Source organism: Agelaius tricolor, unplaced genomic scaffold, assembly GCF_023055355.1.
Source record: "Agelaius tricolor isolate 1412-34295 unplaced genomic scaffold, bAgeTri1.0.p SCAF_5, whole genome shotgun sequence".
NCBI lineage: Eukaryota > Metazoa > Chordata > Aves > Passeriformes > Icteridae > Agelaius > Agelaius tricolor.
The window spans coordinates 7,170,098-7,190,796 of NW_027269265.1; the positions used below are offsets into that span (position 1 = coordinate 7,170,098).

At 40.3% G+C, this 20,699-nt stretch overlaps 1 protein-coding gene across 1 annotated transcript; it reads right to left on the reverse strand.

Moving 5' to 3' along the window:
- Positions 1-883: 883 nt before the first annotated feature.
- Positions 884-20,370, reverse strand: SGPP1 (sphingosine-1-phosphate phosphatase 1). Its single transcript, XM_071426257.1, has 3 exons — positions 19,566-20,370; positions 9,215-9,304; positions 884-6,960 (listed from the first exon to the last, which is right to left on the reverse strand). The coding sequence occupies exons 1-3, from the start codon at positions 20,157-20,159 to the stop codon at positions 6,409-6,411; spliced, it is 1,236 nt and encodes a 411-aa protein (XP_071282358.1). The 5' UTR covers positions 20,160-20,370; the 3' UTR covers positions 884-6,408.
- Positions 20,371-20,699: the final 329 nt, after the last annotated feature.

Genomic DNA, 20,699 nt, shown 5'->3' on the forward strand with positions numbered 1-20,699 from the left:
CCAGGCAAGAGAGTGCAGTGCTAATTACCATGGCTGGGAAATCACTCTGACTGCCAGAGCTGTTCACTCTGGGCTTTTACCACCGTCTTAAAGAGATTAGCAACTTTTCCACCTTCAAACCTTATTAAAAATGATCAGAGAAAGCATTATGTCCCATAAGCATCATGTTAGATAAAATATTCTCACTCTTAAAGCTGGAAGTTCCAATTTGAGTAAAAGCTTTATTTCATTTAGAGTTTCAGCATCTGCAGCTGATGTACTGCAGTCCACAGCAATAACCACTAAGCAATCAGGAGCCATTACAGCATGAATAATGCTGCAAACACTACATCACCAAAACCAAATTAATCAAGTACCTGCTGCATACAGTGAAGCATGGGAAACAGCATCCCTGAATTTCCAGTTCAAAAATCTTTGCAAGTTAGTAGAAATCTGGGTCATCATGTTCTGAAATGTAATCATTCTATAGGCAGCAAACATGATTACATCCCTTTGCCTAACAGCATGAGGTAAGCAATTGCAAAGGAATTCTTCATTACAGGCATTATTTTGGCAATCTTCCCAAGGCAGTTGCAGATTTGATTAGCCACCAGGACTGAACTCTCTACAGCAGGAATTCCCACCCACATATGGCTGTGGCATCCCAGGAGAGATGAAAAAACATGCTGGGTTCAATATTCCAAGGTAATTTTTCAGCTGACACGGAAGCAGAATGTATTTTCTGCTTATGTTTGCTAAGCTACTGCATCAAATCAGCCTTACACATATAAGGGGAAAAGAACTTTCAGAAAACAAATTTTGGGGTTTGTTTTGGGGTTTGAATCCATCCACAAACTCAAATCTTGTCCCTGAGCACTGGAAGGAATAAAGACAGTAACACAACTGAATCCAACAGGAGTTTATTACCCACACATTGCAGGTGAAGTTAGACACTTCAGTTACCAGTCAATATAAGCTAAATTGACAACTCAGGAAGTGTATAATGAGTACAAAATCATTAACAAGAGTAAAACAAAGTGCTGATGTATTCATTTTTAAAACATCAGTTGTATACTATTATACAGCAAACATATAATCCTCAACTTAGGGCTTGCATCTCAGTTGTTTGGGTTTTTTTTAAATCAAGTTCTCCAAGAGGTTGAGAGACTGGGTTACAACTGCATTATTTCCCTAAAGGCTACTAACATACAGCCTTACCTTACACAGACAACGCTGGCTTGTATTTTATCAACTTCCTTTTATCAGGGAATGCAGTAAACAGAGGAAAAAATCTATAAATAAAAAAATTAAGCTCCAATACACAATATTTTTAATTTATATATGTATCTATATTGTACTACAGATTTCATATAAATCAAGTGTAGGCCAAATTTTGGCATAATTTTTAAGTGCATTAAGTTTAATACAAAATCTCCCTCAGACTCTACTCTTACTGTTCCCATTACTTGCTCCTGAACTGATCTTTTTCAGTTTTGATACTTCAGTCATCTAGAATTGTCTTAAAAGCTAATTTCCATTTCAGTAATATCACTCTTATCTTTCATTACACTTTCTAGCAAAAATAAACTTGTGGGAAAACTTAGTGACTAATTTAGTCAAAGTTTAGAGACTAATAAAATTCTCCAACCTGATGGGAATTATTTACATTTACTAGTCAGTATCTTTAAGGTACTGTTATCCCATGTACCCTCTCCTCTCCTCTGATCCTACAGGAACAGTTACTGATCATACACTGCAAGCACACCCTGCTTTCTTTTCTTTTCTTACAAGGCCTCCTACCAATATGCAAGTAATTTCTGGTACAGAATGGAGTGCAAAGAAATTTTTCTAATGCATGGCTAAATTTGCTTCAAAACCAGCATGTGATACTTGCTTGTTAGAGAACACCTAAAGTGCTTTGTCCTCTCTGCCACACAATATCACATTTTGTTTCCAATTCAGCTTTCATTGCCTTTGTTCAGTATTGCAAGAACAACGATGTTAGTGACCCAGTTAATCTATCAATTTGACCAATATATCATTTGCAGTAAATTTTAAAACAGGCTTATATATTTTTTTTCTGAAACAAAAGGCCACTTAAGCTTTCCTACAGAATGAAGTCTGGCAAGGTGTCATTCAACTTCCTCCCACAAAAAAGTTAAGTTTCCTCAAAGTCGTTTGCAGAATACAGAGATAAATTATATAACCAACAAACATTCTACTTTAGACCAAAGAACCACTCAAGAATCAATTACAATAAGTTGAGTCACAATACCCCAAGAAATCAATTCTCTCATTTTATCTACTGACTTTACTCTGGGGTCTCTTCATTCACAGAATTATGGTACAGAGGGGAAGTGTTAGAAATGTGCAGCCAGTCCCACCTACAGAGAATGGACTGCCAAGGTGAGCCCTTTAGGAATCTCATATTTTAACAAGGAGAATCACCCAAAAGCAAGGCTATCACATTTAGAGCTGAGTCGTTTCACACTCACTGAGCCTGCTCCCACGTCAGCACAGCCTTGCCCTTCAGGCTTCATTCTCAGTGTCCTGTGGAAGGAACCCAGTGCAGAACTCCCAGTAAAGTTAGCAGGAGTTTGACAGCAATGCCCCTTCATACCACTGGATTATTAAATATCTTCTGTATGCTGTGTGAAAACTGGATTTTTTTATTGAGAAAGCAAATACTGAAACAGAAACAACTTTTAGCACAACAGATGTATTTACTTACAGCATGCAAGGATTTGTTTTTATATATTTTTGCAGCTAACAACCCTTAATTATTTACAAGTTCAAAATTACAATCTTCACATAAGTAGCAATTGCTTACAGAAGTTCTGGACACTCTCTCAGAAATAAGCAAAAAATGGAGTAAAAAATACTGAGAGCAGTAATTAAAAAAACAAAACAAAACAAAGGAAAACATACTAGCTTCTAATATCCAGACAATTTAACACTGTTCTGGTAAGAAAAAAAATAACACAAAAGCCACATATCACATTTGGAGATGCCATTTTAAAAGAAATGCATCTTTCTGTTTGGTTTTTCTTTCCAGGAGAAATGCTGCACATAACCTTAAAAAATTCCAAATAAATAAACAAAACCCAACTCCCTTTGGTTTGCCAATTTACCTGCAAGTTGCTCCTCCACCTCCTGCTCAGAGTCCCAACAGCTTCACAGGTGATCACACAGGAGAAAGCAAAAGCAATGCTTTTTTATAAAAATGAAACATTTTTCCAAAAGAAGAGATTCTAAAACTCACCCAAGATGCACATGTCAGTTCTGAGTGAGGGCCAGGCCAGAAAAAATCCTGCCATTATGTTTAAGGCAGTCTCAGACTAATTTGCATCTCTTCAGCCTCTTGGAAAACAGAATTTTGTGTCAAACTGCTCTCTACCTGCCTGTTGGTTTAAAGGTTTATTTCACACAATAATTTAAAAAGGCAAATTTAGCCTGCAGCTTTTTGTAATAAATGTTCATTCATAGCTGGTTCTATGAAGCATATTTCTCTCTGGGATCAAGGGACTTCACTAGCAGGATGTTTTTGCACCACGTCATAAAGGTTTTCAAGCATTTTTCCTTCTGGAAAGACATTTGATTACCTCTTAAAGCTATGTTAACTTTATTTATAAAGAATTTGGTACCAGCTGGTGCTCACACTAGAAATATTTTTCATGTTTAACTCTAAGAATAGATTAGGGCAAAGAAAGTGCTCCAGTTTTACCTGCTGCTTTGTTATGCCCAATTCCAAGGAACTTAGCTTATCAGTAAACAAAATTATACAACAATACAAATACTTTACTTGGATTTCTGAGCATTGGCATGTCTGTAATTCTTTATCCTCTAAAGGTATTCATATTGCATGACATTTTGTGCTAACTGCCCTCTCGAGCCTAACCCCTTATAAAACATGAAAACAGAACAGTAGAACTTTTTCTCATGTAAACATCAGTGAAGTAGTTGCTGAAGGTGCTGTACAGACATTCTGATGGACATTTCCTGGGTAGTGGAACATGGAACATGATGTTTTGAACTTACTCAATGTACTGTATAAAAATATAAAAAATAAATTTATGACAGTAGAATAAGCTACAGTACAATTTTCCTTAGCCTGTTGAAAGCTCTGTGTGATCTTTTCACCCCTTCCAGATCCTCCACAGTACATCTCATGTTCCATCAATACTACAAGAGAGCAAGCTAGAAAATACAGCTTTAATTATGCTCTTTATGATGTAAACTTGGTTTCTACAAGTCCAATATGTACCTTAAAAAATTAGTTTTGCTCACTTACCTTTTCTGTCCTAGAATTTAAACATTTTTTGCTATAAACTGTAAAGCTAGGATATTTAAGGAGAATATGCTCTAAATTTCAGAGAAAGTTAGCCTATTATTTTTAACAGTCCTCAGACTAATTAAATATAATTGAAACTACACCACTTGCTTAGGGCTTTAAGCATAAGGCATTTTGTGTACATTCCCCCAGCTATTTATTTAATGGCTATCTTGGTGTGTGAAGCCAGATCAGTGGAAATCCCACTCTCCAAACCCCAGAAACCAATTAACCTCTAACTGCACATTCTGCATTGAACTGCAAAAGAGGAACAGACACAAAAATCAAATCCAGAAATACACATTAAAACCATTTTCTACTGAGTGAGGTCTTTTCAGCTGTGGAAGTTGTTGAACACTCTCAGTTTTGGATACCTCAGTTTGAATACATTCATAGCAGTGCATGCAGAAATGCACCAGAAAAGTGGAGTTTTTCACATCATCCAGTGCCAGCGTACCATAAACCTCGTCTGCTTCAAAGAAAGTGAAGTTAATTTTGTCAATCTCCATATTAACAGCTTGGAGAGATCTCCAACACAAAAAACCTTCTAAAACCAAATACTGCTTACAAAAATGTAGGCTTTGTATTCTATCTAATCACCATATTTGCCAACCAAATGATGCTTTTCCTGAAAAACAAGTACAATACAAAATTAAGTAATTTGTGCCTGCTCAGACACTAAGACAGCGCTTCCTGCAGTGTTCCTGACATGGAAAGAACAGATCAGGCAACACATGAACAAGACAAAATGAAACAGAAAAAAGGCACATGAAATTACACTTGAAGGGAAAAGGATCATGAAAAGCTCAAAAGCACATAATAAAATCCTGCCAAATTTAGACATCACAAACCATTCATGCATTGACCATCCTGCCTTGACTCCTCACAATCTGTCAATCAGAATGATTACAAGTTTACTTTAATTGTTACATTGTCTTATAACTATCTAAATTGGGTAAGTGATTATCACCTTTAAATATAGTATGTTAATGCATAAAAATACGAATTTTTCTAGAATAATATTTTCTAACCAAATACCTAAAAGCAGTGGTCCTTCTAGATTAGTTTGGAATAATAAGTGAAGCCCATTTCTTTGCAGAATGGGGTGCTTTTATTGTTTATATGTTTAAATAATTAATTTTGAATATCCATCCACTGTATAAACAATCTCCAGAAAAATATATCCTCTTGCAGTAACTTACAATACACATTAAAAATACTTACAAAAGGGACTATTGTTCATTTACAATATCTTGAGCTCAAGGACACAATTCCTGGGTCATTTCACTTATGCAATTTTGATCAGTAAAAACTGGACATTCTGGTTAACTCGGACCATGTCAGCAACATGGACAACTAACATTTTTTAATATCTGCCTAATTACATAGGATTTTCCATAAAATTAGGCATTTTTACATCACAGTATATATGGCATTTCTTAATTTAGCAACAGAAAGGCACAGTTATTAAACCATAAAATACAGTACCTGAATTATATATACTCTAGTAATATCTACCAATGCTAATCCAGACATTTTTCTCTGCAAAGGGGGCTAAAGAAAAAGGCTTTTGCTTGTTTATTTAGAAAAATTCACCCTCATTATGAGTTTGGTCCATTAAAAATACCTATTAATTGAAATACCTTGAAGCAGGACTTCAGGAAAGAATAGAAGAAAGCAAATGTAACAGTTTATGGTCCAACAACTTGAATTAATTACTGTGAAATGGCAAACAGATCATGAATGGAGCCTTCTGATCAGCTGTCAGACACACCTGCTGAAGTGTCAGCGTACACAGGTACAGCCTGGCAGCCATCCCAGATACATTCACTGCATCACACACACACAGAGTTGGTTACAGCAATAAGTCCAAAAATCAGCATTTACAGAGGTCAGCACTTCTCCTGGACTGATGCTTGACTGCTGGCCCTAAACCATCCCCAGAGATGTGCAAAGCCCTTTAAATGCTTTGCTTGCTTCGTATTGCTGTTAATAGGAAGGCCCTAAAGCCAAGCTGGCTGGCCTTCCCTTAGCAAACTAGTGCACCTCCTCAAAAAGCAACTAGCTCAGTTCTCCCTACCCAAAGTGATCCAACTGCATCAGGAAAGACCAATGAAATGGAAGAGGCAAGGAACAATGAACATGAGGGAGAAGCCCACCATTCCGTAGGTAATGTAGCGATAGGGCAGCTCCACCTCCATGCGCTGCCGGGCTCTCCGCACGTCGCCCTGCGGGATGCGGAACATTTTACACGCCAGAGGAATCGTGGCTTTCTTCATGGCCACTTTTGTTAGCAACAGAACGATGACCCCAATCAACAAGCGCAGGATGGCCTTTCCAAACGCAGTCACGGTGAGGGAGGACAGGGACAAGGGCAGGGTGTGGGGAGCAGGGTCCAGCTGCAGACCCAGGATGTAGTTGACGTGAGAGCCGCAGGCCACGCCGGCACCGCAGCCCAGGATCTGAGCCGTGTCTCCTCGCGACGTGCTCCACGTGTCCAGGGTGAAAGAGAAGATGCCCAGGGCCAAATGGAGACTGATGATAATTAAGGGTGCATATTTGTAAGTTAAGTTGAAATTGTCAATCAGGTCCACAACTGGATGGAAGATAAGCAGGATAAGAATAGCGTACAGAAATCCAGCAATAACGTCCTGTTGAAGAGAAAGATATGGTTTCAGTGTAATAACTATTTTAAAAAAAGCCCTCAAGTTACATTAACAAGAATTCAAGCCTAGCTGCTGTAGTGTTAAAAGCAACTTGTGGATTCCCATCTCTTACCTTTCATAGGATTGTATCTTTCTTATGTTAAACATAAGGGAAGGAATTGCATTTGATGACCTATTAACAAATCACCTGCATCCTGACCAGATCATGAATGAAGTTATGATCAAAGGATCCTTCACTGAAGTTGCAGGTCTGAACTTTCTAGTAAGGCCTGTTGCAACAGGGCAAGGGGTGATGGTTTTAAACTAAAAAAGGGGAGATTCAGACTGGATATAAGGAAGATATTTTTTTTCCAATGAGCATGATGAGGCACTGGTACAGGTTGTTCAGAGAGGTGGTGGATGCCCTGTCTCTGGAAACATACAAGGTCAGGCTGGACAAGGCTCTGAGCAGCCTGTTCTGGTTGAAGATGTCCCTGCTTATTGCAGGGGGCTAGGACTAGATAATCTTCAAAGGTCTCTTCCAGCCCAAAACTATTGTGTGATTCTTCTATGATTTTTCTGCTGGCAACACTGGTCCCTGCCCAGGGCCAGGGCATTCCAACCTACAGTCAGCACAAATCCAGCTCATCTAAATATGTTCTGCCAACTTAGGTTTGCTGAAACAACTCAACAGAGGCTCTGAGGGCCTGGGTGCCAACACACCCAACACTGGCAGCAGCAGCAGTCAAGGACCACTGCAGTCAGGCACTAAAGCACCTTCAACTTTCACTCCAGCTTCAGAATTAACAATGCTGGAAGAGTGGGAACTGTTTCCAAATATTAAAGGAGAGGAAGAGATAACCTCTGTGGCTTCCTAACTGATTTTCAGTTTTACTATTGTTTTTAAAGGTCTTTTCTTAATGAAAAGGTTACCCAATGATTTTTTACTTCAGCATTAAATTTCAGTTAACTCTTGACTGATCATTCAGTTGCATGGAACTCTGTGCTACTTTTGTCATGTTTGATTGTTAAAGAAGAATTTGTGCAATCCAAGCACTACAAAGTGGCCCACCTTCACTTTCATGCTTATCAGCTCTTCCACATGAGCCAGGAAATGGGACTTCAATCAGCAGAGTTTGTATTGCTCCAGCTTCTATGAATTTTTTTTAATGTGCTTCCACTAATTGAAAGCTTGATAAAAGCTCCACTAAAATTGACTGATATAAACATCAGACTTGCTCATTTCAGAAGCAACAAAAAAACCTTTCTGCTCTATTTGGCACCTACTCCCCCCAAACTCAGGCACGGGGGTTGATGCACATTGCAGGCACCATGTGGTGAACTCCATTCCCTCAAATTCTGCAGAGGATTCAGATGTGAAACTGCAAAACAGCTCTGTCTGCTTGCTCACTATTTGTGGCACAACTTTGTTCTATGACATTTTGTGTCAGTCCATCACATCATCCTTGACAGAATGGTTTTAGATTGGAAAGCCTCCTAACTACTGATGCAAAAATGTAATTTAGTTTTTCTGAGCTACATTATTTTCCCATGCTCCTTTTCCACTGTGTTCATCTACCAGCTTTTCTACTCCCTACCAGACTTTACCTTTTCTGTCTGTTAGCTTTTCTTCTAGCACATGATCCTCAAAAACATCTTTAGCCACTCTCATCAGTGGTCTCGCATTGTGATTATCACTTGTAGTGTTCTTGTTTTCTCATTTCTGCATTGTATACATTTGTGTTTCAGTTTGGGGAGTTTTAATCTGTTTAATAAATGAGTGTTTTCCAAGATGAAAACTTTGTTACCTGGATTTAAAAACTCTGGTAAATGAAACTCTAGCATGTAGAGTGGCACTCCAAAATGCACATGCTTTGAGCAGCTGACGTGGAATGAACTTTAACAGCCACTTTCTCATCCTGCAAAATGATTTCTACTCTGTAGAGGAAAATTTACTCTACACTTTAGAGCAGTCATCAATTTCTGCACTAAAAAATGACATTAAACACCTGTTAAGTTTCAACCATGGACTGAGTTTATAAAAGACAAGTATAAGTTTAGCATGAGAGCCATTTTTAGCTGTTTAATCAATTTCTATGCTGAAGAAATATAAGTCTTCTGTTTCTGTATTGTAGGACACTACAAAAACATACATCTATATATAATTATTGCACTGTAAAACCTTCAATGTGATAGAAGTTTATTAAATCAGAACAGGATTAAACCAGAAGTTCAGTAGTAGATTAGATTATTTTCTTACCAAAATTGAATGCATTCCCATATAAATTCGACTACAGCAAACCAAAGAACACCAGCAGAATGCCAGGATCAGTCCAAACATAAGGGGATACTGGTAGGGAAGAAAAATGCAGAAACCATATTAGAACTTGAAAAAAAGAAATTAAAAAAAAAAACACTCTATGAACATTCTATAATTAATTCCAATTAATGCCACTGATGTTTACCCTTTTCCTTGCCCTAGCCTCCACAGGCCTAGCAGAGCACCTTTTCATAAATTGTTAAGTCAAACTTTCAATCTTCCCCATCTTCTTTGCATTCAGGATATATGAATTTCAGTGCTTTTATCAGACTTTTTCAAAGCAGTAAGAAATGTCTCCATCTCTGTAGCAGTTTTCTTGCCATGCTCTGATATCCCAAACTGACCACATGGGCAGAGACAAGTGTGTTAAACTGCAACAGTTTTACACTGGGTGAAGCAGCTCCATCACATATTTATAATGTTGGCAATTACTCAGGCAGAATCGAGGCTTCACTTCTTTCCTGAAAAGAAGGAACTCATAACAAAATTACAAAGAAATTCAATTCCTTCCTCAATTCTTGGTTTTAGGGCTTCAGCAGTCATTGACTCAATATCTGGGCATCAGCATGAAGCTCCTAAAACAGTAATCTTTTTTGTTCTTTCCAAACCTACATAAATTTCCTCCTACAAGTTCACATTTGTTAGACAAAAATCATCAAATAATTACTTCCAATTATTTTTGCCTTCTCACATTTTTTTTAAATAAGGACTGTTTACCAGGAAGAAATAAAATACTTTGCTTTAAAAAGCACATATCATGTATAGAAACATAGTTTCTTAACTTTCTCAGGTTTTGGCTAAAACTATGCTAATTTACATATTACAGCACAGTATGAAATACTTTCCCCACTATTGCAAAATGTCATACCAGACAGGATACAGCTTCCTTTTTTGCCACTATTCTATAAAAGACACAGTCACAAGATAAAATGGCAAGTTTCCAAAATTGCTTCTCTTCCTACGATAAACATGTTCAATATAAACAGGCAGCCAAGATGTACTCAAACCCAGGAACAAAATCTACAGGCAGTTTTCTTGCCCTTTCCCTTGTTCCTTTCATAGGTAACCTGAAGGGTAGAATATCCAACAAATTCGAGAAAATATCTTTAAAATTACTGGAGGAAGTTGTGTGTCCTCTGTGAAGGCCACTGAACAGATTGTAAAGTTCCAGAAATCAGTCTTTCTGTAAAAGGTCTGAGATAGGATTATCACTCTTCTGCATTTTTCTAACCTTCACTGAATTCTCACCTGCAGGAACATGTTGGCATAACAAAACTAAAATAAATAACATTCTCAAACTAAGAGAAAATCAGGAAGCTTATGTTTCACATAAGAAGCAGATTTCACATTAAAATAAATACTAAACACAAACTTAACATAACATAAATACTAAACAGCTATAGTTGTGTTCCATCTAGACTAAACTCTATTTCCTGTAGAAACATTTGTCTTTGCTTCTATCACATTCATCTACAAACTGGATCTAAACAGAACTGTGTATCTGTGACTCACTTCTGACTGCAATGATGAAGGAACAAACTCAGTTTCCTGCTTTCAGAACTCTGTTAACCCCGGGCAACGCACCAGTAACTCTGTCACACTCACACATGATGGCAGAGTTATCAGATACCAACACTGCTACAGCAGCCACAAAAGCAGCTCTTTGGTACCTCACAAGTGCAGCCACATCCCTCTGCCCCTCTGTGCTTTGCTTTCAGGGAAGGAGGAATGCTGCCTGCACAGCCACACACCCTCCCTGCACCCTCCAAGGACTCCCCCAGCAGAACTGCTGCATGTGCAGGCACAGCTGTACCCCAGGGCCTCTGAAGCAAGAGCAGCTTCGAGTTTCAAACTGTTTTGCCATCACTTGATAGCCTGTGTCCATCCTTGTCTCCTGACACACATCTTTTGTGCTTTCAGAGCTCAATCAGGGGTAAGGCTTTTCTTTAATAAAGACTTGTCCTGTTTCTGCAGTAGCTGACAGAAAGAGAGGCTGGAGCTTTAGCAGGAAGATGAATGAAGTACCAGGCTCAGCAGGGCTCAGTAGCTGCTCATGACACTGTGGGTAAGAGGTTGGGACTGGGGGAGAGAAGAGGTTAGAGCAGCTAAACAGCAAAATCCTGAGAATAAGGAGTATGAAGGAAATAGTTAGGTGAGAAGTCTGATTTTAAGAGTCCTGAGCAGGTGACTGTAAACAGCAGGCAGACTACAAATAATTCTGAAAATGAAAGAAGAGATGTTTGTGTTCAGGAACTCACTAGGGAAGGGTGTTTGAGTAAGAAAGAAACAGAAATTCCAGCTCTGAAGAATGTTTTGGAAAGATTATTTGGCTCCGTCACATCTCACTCTAATTCTGAATAAATATCCCTTAAACCATCTGAGAACATGGGCTAGTTTAGTTTCTTCACAGCAAAACATGGTAGAATGGCTTGAACACCCTCAACTAGAACAGGTTGCTCAGAGCCCCACCCAACCAGGCCCTGAATGTTCCAGGAATGGGGCACCCACCTCCTCTTTGAGCAACCTGTGCCAGTGTTTCACCAGCAGAAATATAAAACTTCTTCCTGCATCTGATCTAAATTAACCCCCATTCAGTTTAGAATCATCACCCCTTCTCCTGTCACAAGAGGCCCACAGGATTTGGCTCCCATCTTTCTTACAGGAACCCTTTAATTTGTACTGATCACAAATTAAGCCCAACACCCTGGGTCCTCCTCAGCCTGTTTTAACTCCTACCTTTTAAAGCAGCCACTGGGTTTGAGAATTCCCAGAACACCAAACTGGTAGCACCTGCTTCAAAATCTGCCCTGAGGTGGCGAGACAAGCGCGTGTTTGGTCCTCACACGCAGGCCTAAGTGCACAAGGTGACTAAAGGAGAATATCAGCACTCCCACACACCTCTGAGCTCAGCAGCATGCCGAGCCACACCACCAGCAGGGACATCACCTGCATCCTTGGAAAAAGAGCTGATGCCATAAACTTACTTCCAAATTGTTGCCTGCAAGGCTGAGGCACTAGCAAGACTTGTAATAACACTGTTTTGTGAGAATGGATTTCAAACATCTCCTCTCCAAATCATAAATGAATATTCAAAGTAAAAAAAAAACAGCTTTTACTAGGTTTTCTACTTAAAACCAGGCATATTTGATAAAAGACTAATGTGAAAATTTGAATAAAAACTTATATCAAGTGTTCAAAGAAGAAAGTCAGAAGCACTTTTTATTGTGTTGACTTGGGTCTCTACTGAAATGTGAGATATTAAGCAAGACAGCTGAATTCCAGCAGTTTTAGTCCCATGGTTCCTGGCATGCCAGATCAGACCTACAGAGGCACGAAGGACAAAAGATCACCAGTTTACTTCTACCCTCTTCCCCAGTTCACAGTTGGTTTTGGTCATTTGGGCATCAGAAGGCAGACTGGCATCACATGTGCTTCCAAATGAGGGTGTGGAAGGTGTCAGAGATCACAGCTGGGAGAGGCAGACACAGAAACCAGGTTTCATTCTCTCAAAATAAGAATATCCTCAAGAACTCCTTGTGCCTCCCCATAGCCAACATGCCACATCAACAATTCTGAGTGTGGTTTTTTTTTAATTCCATACTGCTTTCTCTTTTATAAATTAAAAAACCCCAAACCAATAAGCATGTTATTAAAAAAAAATTTAAGAAATTAATTGATTTCTTAACTTCACCTATTAAGGTAAAGCTAGGGATAAAGCTGACTGAATGACTCATTATGTTTCAGACCCCAATTTTATTCTCATATCCAGAGCCTTGTTTTGATTGAAGAAATTGAATTAAATTCATATTTGTAAAACAGCAGTGAAAATATTCTCAGTAAGTCTTTGAGAACTTTATGTCCTATGTTTTTAAAAGAAAACTCCCATCCTATAGAAAATTCCACTACATCCTCCAAAACAGGCTTGCAAACTTCTGACTGGACCACACACAAAACCCTCCCCTATCCTCCTCCTGCTCCTTGATCTTTTTGCCAAGAGTCTTAATAACATAACCATTGTTTAAAAATGCTTATAAGGAAACAATCTGTCCTAAAAGCTTTGACCTAGGTCAGAAAATTCCTTCTTTCATAAAGGAACACTATTAAAAGACACTCAATGCTCACTTCTTTACCTTTCTAAAGCACATTCTGCACAGAAGTTTCCAGCACCCACAAATGATTCCAAAGTAATTTTCTAATATTTTCAGTGTTCTACAGTATTCAATGATCTTTTTTTAATCATATCACAACTCAGAGGTTCAACTTGAGTTTGAGACAATTATTTTGGGCTAAAGTTCACAGAAGGAATCCAAGCAGCACTTGCAGCACCAGGCTTTTAATAAGGTACCTGGGCCATGTACTGGCAACAGTCATGAAAAGCTATAATCAATGCTTATGGGAATGACTCCAGCACCTGGCTGGACAGAGGAGTTCAAAAAGCACAGCATAAGAATGATTTGTGAGGGAAGCAGAAGAAAAGGGAGAAGAGGATTATTAGAAAAGAGAGACCACCAATCAGTCATTTTAGGAAAAATAAACAAATTCATTCAAATGGACAGGTGGTAAATACCACTGGTTAAGCTATATTTATCAGTGATTTTCTCCTTTCTTGCACTCACCAACATTAATACCAAGAGATAAAAACTTCAGTGTTACATATCACTACAAGAACCTCTTTTTAAAATTCCAAGATAAACTTTTCAATGCCAGTCCTGAAGGAAGTTAAAACATTTAATTTTCTGCTACACCTAATCTGAAAAGAAATTAAGGAGTAACAATAGGAATTAGCTTGTTACATCTTTTCATTGCAGTCATTAAAAAAATAATCCCTCTCTGAACACAGCAAGCAAGAATTACTTACAGCTTGCTCTGTTTATGCCCCAGTACCTAAAACTACATTTTTCTCTGCAAAATAATGTTTTCTCAGTTTAATCAGCACACCTTATTTAAAGAACAAGGAGTGCTTTTACATGTGCACAATGCACCAAGAAAAAGAAACTGCTTGAGAAGTATTTCCTTTGAATACCTTTTCATCAAAAACTCTGTATCCAACCTTAGAGCATTTGTTTTTACATGTTTTTCCCCAAGACCCTTTCCATTAATTAAAGATTTGCTTAGGCAAAACTGAAAAATACATTTAATGACAATCAACACAGTCTAATGAGACAGGCTGTTGTATTCCTCTGGTAGAGATTCCCTAGTGACATTTGTCAGAACTGGCTGTGCTCTTTTTAAACTTTTAACACCTGCAAAAAACAACTTTTTTCAGTTTCCTTTACAAACTACAGGCATTAATATGGCCCATGGAAGACCTTACATCTTACACACACAAGACAAGGCCAGTGCTGACCCTCCAAATTCCCATTTCTCTCTCTCTCAAATCATTGTGTGGGTAATTCTGTGTTTTCAGATCATCCCTTCAGCAATGCTTCCCATGTCAGAAGAGTTTTTGTTTGACTGTTTAGGAAACATGTTCAAGAAGACCAATTAGACAAGCATGCACACATCTCTTTGCCAACATCTCTTCTCAACATTTTAGTATTTTAGCCAAATATTTGGGCTTCTCTGAGGGGTGATGTGTCTCTTTCTGAAGGGAGTGCACTTGCTCCTGCACACAGACTTTGTATGTAAGAGATGACTTTCTATGTGTAGCTTCCGGTTTATCACTACATCAATCTTACTGCAAATGCAAGCCTTTCACCAAGGACAGACATTTAAAACAAGGGTGTGCCCCTTTCTGCAAAATTCTCACTGTAGCACTGTTGTGATTAGGCTGCTTATTCATCCCCATAACCAATTATTCCCTATTTTCAGTGGGGATCAGAGAGTTTAGCCTTTTGAAATGAAAGAGCAGGCAGACAATTCTAGAGGTAATCTTCAATAGGGGTCAGTCAGAACCACAGAGCGATGCAGATCTCCCTGAAATCCCAACACAGATCCTGTCAAACCCATCTCATTTAATTACATTCAGCAGCCTTGGCTGATAAAAGTCACAGTGCAGATGAAAGATTTCTGGAAGGGAGTTTCACATGGTACCACAGAAGAGTCTTACACAACCGGTACCACAGAGAGTCAAAAGAGCACTGAGTAAATGAAAACTGGAGATGAAAACTGCATCAGAGAGGCCACTGGAGAACAGATGCACCCAGTGCAGGTTCAGCAGGGGTGTTTATCCAGGTCACCATTAGCAGCAGCAGGGTGGAAAGGCAGTCCCTGATGACAGGCTTTGCATATCAAACACTGCCAGCCAGGTACCCAGCGAGGACAGGGCTGCCATATTCAGCACCACGGGCTGCTTCAGCAGGTGAATCAGCGTTGTTAACACAGTTAAAGGCCTGCTCCTCATCAACCCAGGCCCCGGGCTCCTGCTCAACATCAGCTGAGCTTTGCTGGGTGGCTACAGTGAGAGTCAGCAGTTCCTCATGAGCTCATTAATGCAGAGCTCAGGAAGGAGTGCAAACCCATCATTTCCTAACGCAGACAGCCACTGCTACAGCCAGGCTGCATCCTGGAGGAACTCTGGATAGAAGCGAATTTTCTCTATTCCCGACTGATATTTATTTTTCTGTATTTTCTGACATTCATTTTTCTGAATTTTCTGTATCCCCTGGCTGATATTTATTTTTTTCTCCTCAAAATAAGCCAGCAGAGTTCTGACACGTTCAGGTACCATCCCAACTCAAGGACCATTTCTAATAAAATACATCATGGTGTCTATTTGAAATCAACAGTTCAAAGTAATCCAACAAAATATAAAAAATACTTTTTCCAGTAGTCTCAGCCTGAGCCTTTGGAGATTTTGTGGATAATTAGCATTCACATTATCTCTTCCTCACCCCATCTGAGACACAATATAAGCAGCCTGGCTCAAACTGTCATGACTTCAAAGAAAGCAAGTTTTCCTCAATTTGATAAAGGTGTCTTCTTCCTACATTGTATCAAGATCTACAACCTCACTGTCTTTTAAATGTTTGCCCTTCTCTGTCAGGGTATCAGCACTTCAAAGATGGGGAGGAGGGGGGGAATCAACATTTATAACACTCCCAAATTCTCATGAGTCTTTGACATGAGCTTTGTATTTCATGGTTACTGAAGTGTTGTTGAAATAAATGGTTTTCTGTGCAGAAATGTAACATATTAAATAAATAAATGAAATAAATGAACATGGATTATGCAAGAAATCAAAAGTTTCAGGGAAGCTCTCATAATACAAGAAGAAACTGAAAAATTTGGATACAATGGACAGAACAGTTAGCTACTATGAAAGTTATCCTAATATGTAACTCGCTCCTGTCTGAAAGAGTTTCATTGAATATTCCCTATTCCCAAAGTCTCTAACTGTGATAATTTCCCAAAACCATCTTTAAAACACATTATCTCTGAAAATATTTTACTTGAACAATAGAACTATTGCATTTTTAGCAAGTATTTTCGTTTTATAGTCAAAAATCCTTTTGAATACTATGTAAAAATAATTGTAACAGGATTGCTTAAAGGCATTGAAAAATTGAAATGCACAAAGTCAACAGGCTAAGAAAAAACCCTACTGCAATCCCAATATGTTTTTAAATGGACAATCTGGGCCACACCTAGAAAAATAGGAGCACATTTTCTCTGTTCTCTGTTTTCTTCAAGAAAAAGACTCAAATAAATTGTCTTTGATAGAAAAGAACTATCACACAATAGAAGGAAGTCATAGATCACTGCAAGCAAACTGGAAATAAGCCACACAAGAAAGAGACTCCCTCCTCACTGGTGTAGCATCTTTTAGAGCAAGAGGAGCTTTCTTTGGTTTAGTATAATTTCAAAGTGACAAACTCAAAGCTGTGTGTATTGCAGAGGAAAAGTCCCTGCAGAGAGTTACACCTGTATCTGCCTCAATTCATCCTCAGCCTCGTTCCACTATGATCTGCTGAACCAACAGTCCCAACTTTGTCTCACCACAATCAGGCTCTGATTTATTAAAATAAATTCTAAATGCCCAGCTTATAGTTGTGTTCTTTATACTAAATATATTCTTTATACTAAATATCAGTATATGTAAGTATTCTTTATACTAAATATACACAGAAAGAGGTTAAACCAACAGGTTTAAATCCAGTGACCTGCACATACTAGTAAATTTGTAGAATTTAATAAAAATAATACTAAAAACCTCTTCAATAGCTTTCCAAGAACTTCTGAGGTCAGTCTTTTTTAACAGCATTTCCAGAAAAACACCATTTTCCATGACAAAAAGATGTCACATAGGTTCTATTCCCTTTCATCAGAAGTAAAACAGAGAGAACAGAAGACGTGTCAGATGAAAGGTTAATGAAAAGACTCTAGACATGCCACTGGTTAATTACTGATTAATTTATGGAAATAATTTTAAAAGTCAGAAGTTATTTTTTTACATGAGTATCTTGAAATGACAGAAGTTGGTCTCAGAGAGGTCTTTTATTCATATTCGTTTTCTAAGAAAAAGGAATTGAAATCAAGACTCAAACACTTTGCTTCTGCATTTCTTAAGCACAGTCCTACACGAATAACAAGGCTGAATGTTTCTGATTTCTCACCATGCATTCATGGGAAATATGTTTAGTCAATTAGCAGAGTGTTTCACAGACTGCAGCGGGAGGGTTGGCAAAGCACAGATCGAACTCGGTTCATTGGCAAAAACACCATTTCACACCCTGATTGCTGCTCCTATAGAGGCCATCGAGACGGGCTCTCTGCATACACGACATCAGTCTGTGCAAAGCTGATCCACTGGTACTGCTAAACGAGCTTTCCCACATGCAGAGAGTACAAATCCAGTTTGTGCTTCCAACTGACACCAGCCCCGCACATCTAACAAGCAATAATCAAATATACACAGATTTTGGTCATTTAGTAAAAACAACTTTGAGATTAGGCATCTCAGTGGCAAAACTTCAAATATTTATTTCAAACACTCAAAAAACATGACATTATTATTTTATATATATATATATATATATATATATATATATATATATATATATATATATATATATATGTGTATGTATGTATGTATGTATGTAGTTATTATGCCGGCATAACTCCAGCATATAATACTTCACCTTTTCCTAGCAAATATGAATCTCTAAGAGCTTCCTTCTGGGCACATGCATTCACCTTGCAGAAACAGATAAATAATCTTTGGTTAGAGAGGCCAAATAAAATCTCTAGCCCTTAATCATCCCATTCCTTTCAGTCACCCATTCTAGATGCTGAGATAGAGCCACAAAGTGTCAGGCAGCGCCAGAGACAAATGGTGATTGTTACCAGCAACTGGGAAGAGTTAAGCCCCTGCACGAAGCTTAGGATCAGAGTTAGTTTTCTCCACCGACATGACTTATATCCACCTTAAACCAGGTATTACAGTAAGGATTAGTAAACACTAACAACTTAAGAGTCTAATTACTGCCTAACTTCTTAAAACGCTGCACTGGACATTCACCTGGGAAAGCCTTCTCTCAGCTACTGCTGAAAGTGGTTTAGTGCAGTGATTTAGAGAGCTGGATGTGCTTTCTTTGGAGTTGCTGCTGTTGCCGTACTTCCAGCAGCCAGCGCCAAAGCACATGCCACTGCTTGCGTAAACCAGACGATCAACAGTGTTATTTTAACTTATCTATTGACCCCAAGTGCAACAGCCAGATTTTAGAGATTCTGCTGAATGAAGGTGATGAAAATATCACGGATTATCAGTTCCTGCTAATTATGAACACATTGATAGGTTGTAGAACCTCCTGAAAGTACAAATGCCAGGATCATTTCCAAGTTGTGGTTAATGAAAATAAAATCGTTAAAGAAAAGGCTAAAGCTACAACTCAGTGACGCTACAAAGTGACTCGAAGCTCAACAAGAAGCCCTTTAGTTACTGGCTCTCCACTAAATTCTCACCCTGTAAAACCAAATGCCTGTAAAAACATTAGATGCTTATCCAAACTTTGTGCAAATGGACAAGCTGGAAAAAAACCCTCATCGGAACAAAACGCAGATTATTACTGCGAACTTTTCATGCGTGCTGAGCTAATCCTCAAAACCAGCACAACTTCCATTCACAAGACAGAATTACTAGAACACTTCTCGTTACCTGAGCACTCGCTTAAAACACACACACACAAAAAAAAAAAAAATTAAGAGTGAGGCAAGGGAAAAAGGTACGAATGTGACGTTTTCCCAGCCAAACTCAGCCACCTCCTCACCCGAGGAGGAATTAGGTCTGTCACATGGTTACACCTCGGGGATGGAAAGCGCACGGATGAGGAGGCGGAGGTGCGAGCATTACCTGCCAGCGGCCGTAGCTGAGCAGCAGGAGCGCCAGGGGGATGGCGGTGCCCGACATGGCGTGGGTGGAGGGCATGCTGTACTCGGAGTTGTAGAAGACCTCCAGCTTCACCACGGGCGGCGAGGCAGGACGCGGCCAGCGGATCACATCCTTGGTGCACTGCCCCAGGTACATCACCCACACCCAGATGATGATGAGCCTCCGGCCCAGCCAGGCGTCCACATTCCAGATGCAGAAAGGGAAAAAGAGGATGTAGAAGAGCTCGTTGCCCAGCTCCGTGCCCAGGCTGAACAGATAGTAGAGGAAGCGGCTGCGAGTGGCGAACTCCTGGCTGCCGTCCTCCTCCTCCGTCAGCGAGTTTCGGCGCGGCCTCCTCCTCCAGCGCCGCGGGGTTCCCGCCGCGCCGGGCACGGCCCCGTTCCCGGTGGGATGCGCCTGCCCGCCCGCGGGGCCACCGTTCGCCACCGGCCCCCGCTGCTCCGCGCCGGCCCAGCCCGAGGGCCCCTCCACCCCGCAGAGCCGCTGGAACGCGGCCACTTTCCGCGGGTCCTGCAGGTGGGCGGCCAGCCGGGCCAGGCGCTGGCCGAGAGACATAGCGGTGGGACCGGGGGCGGGCTGAGGACGGCGGGGGACTTCGTCTGAGTGGTGGAGAGGGGGATGGGAGCCCCGCGGAAAAGGAAAGCCGCTACCTGAAGAGAAACCCGCTGGAAGGCGAGGAGCCGCGGATACCGCGGGACTACCCTCGCCTCACCCGCTCCCTCCCGCCGCTCGCTCCTCACGCCCTACCCGTTCGCTCCCTCCCTCACGCCCGCGCCGGCCCCGCCCCGCCGCGCCTGCGCGCAGCCCCCACCCCGCGGGAAACGTCCTTGGCGGCGCGGATTGGCCGCGGCTCTCCCTCGGTCCCGCCCCCACGGGTGGCGCAGCCAATCGGAGCTCGGCGCTGCGCGAGGCGGTGCGCGGCCTGAGGCGGCCTCGAGCGTGAGGGGCAGAGGCAGCGGAGGGCGGCCCGGGGGGTGGGTCGCGGGACCGTGAGGGAGCCTCATTCTCCTCCTTCTTCTCCTCCTTCTTCGTTATAGAAACCCCGAATCAATTGCGGTGGATGAGACCTCTGAGATCATCGAGTCCAGTCTGTCA

Excerpts from the sequence above, each read along its gene's own strand:
- SGPP1 (XM_071426257.1), bottom strand. The coding sequence starts at position 20,159 with ATGTCTCTCGGCCAGCGCCTGGCCCGGCTGGCCGCCCACCTGCAGGAC. Across the intron at positions 9,305-19,565 it reads TCAGCTACGGCCGCTGGCAG|TATCCCCTTATGTTTGGACT; the intron begins GTAATGCTCGCA and ends CTTCCCTACCAG. Across the intron at positions 6,961-9,214 it reads TGGGAATGCATTCAATTTTG|GACGTTATTGCTGGATTTCT; the intron begins GTAAGAAAATAA and ends TCTCTTCAACAG.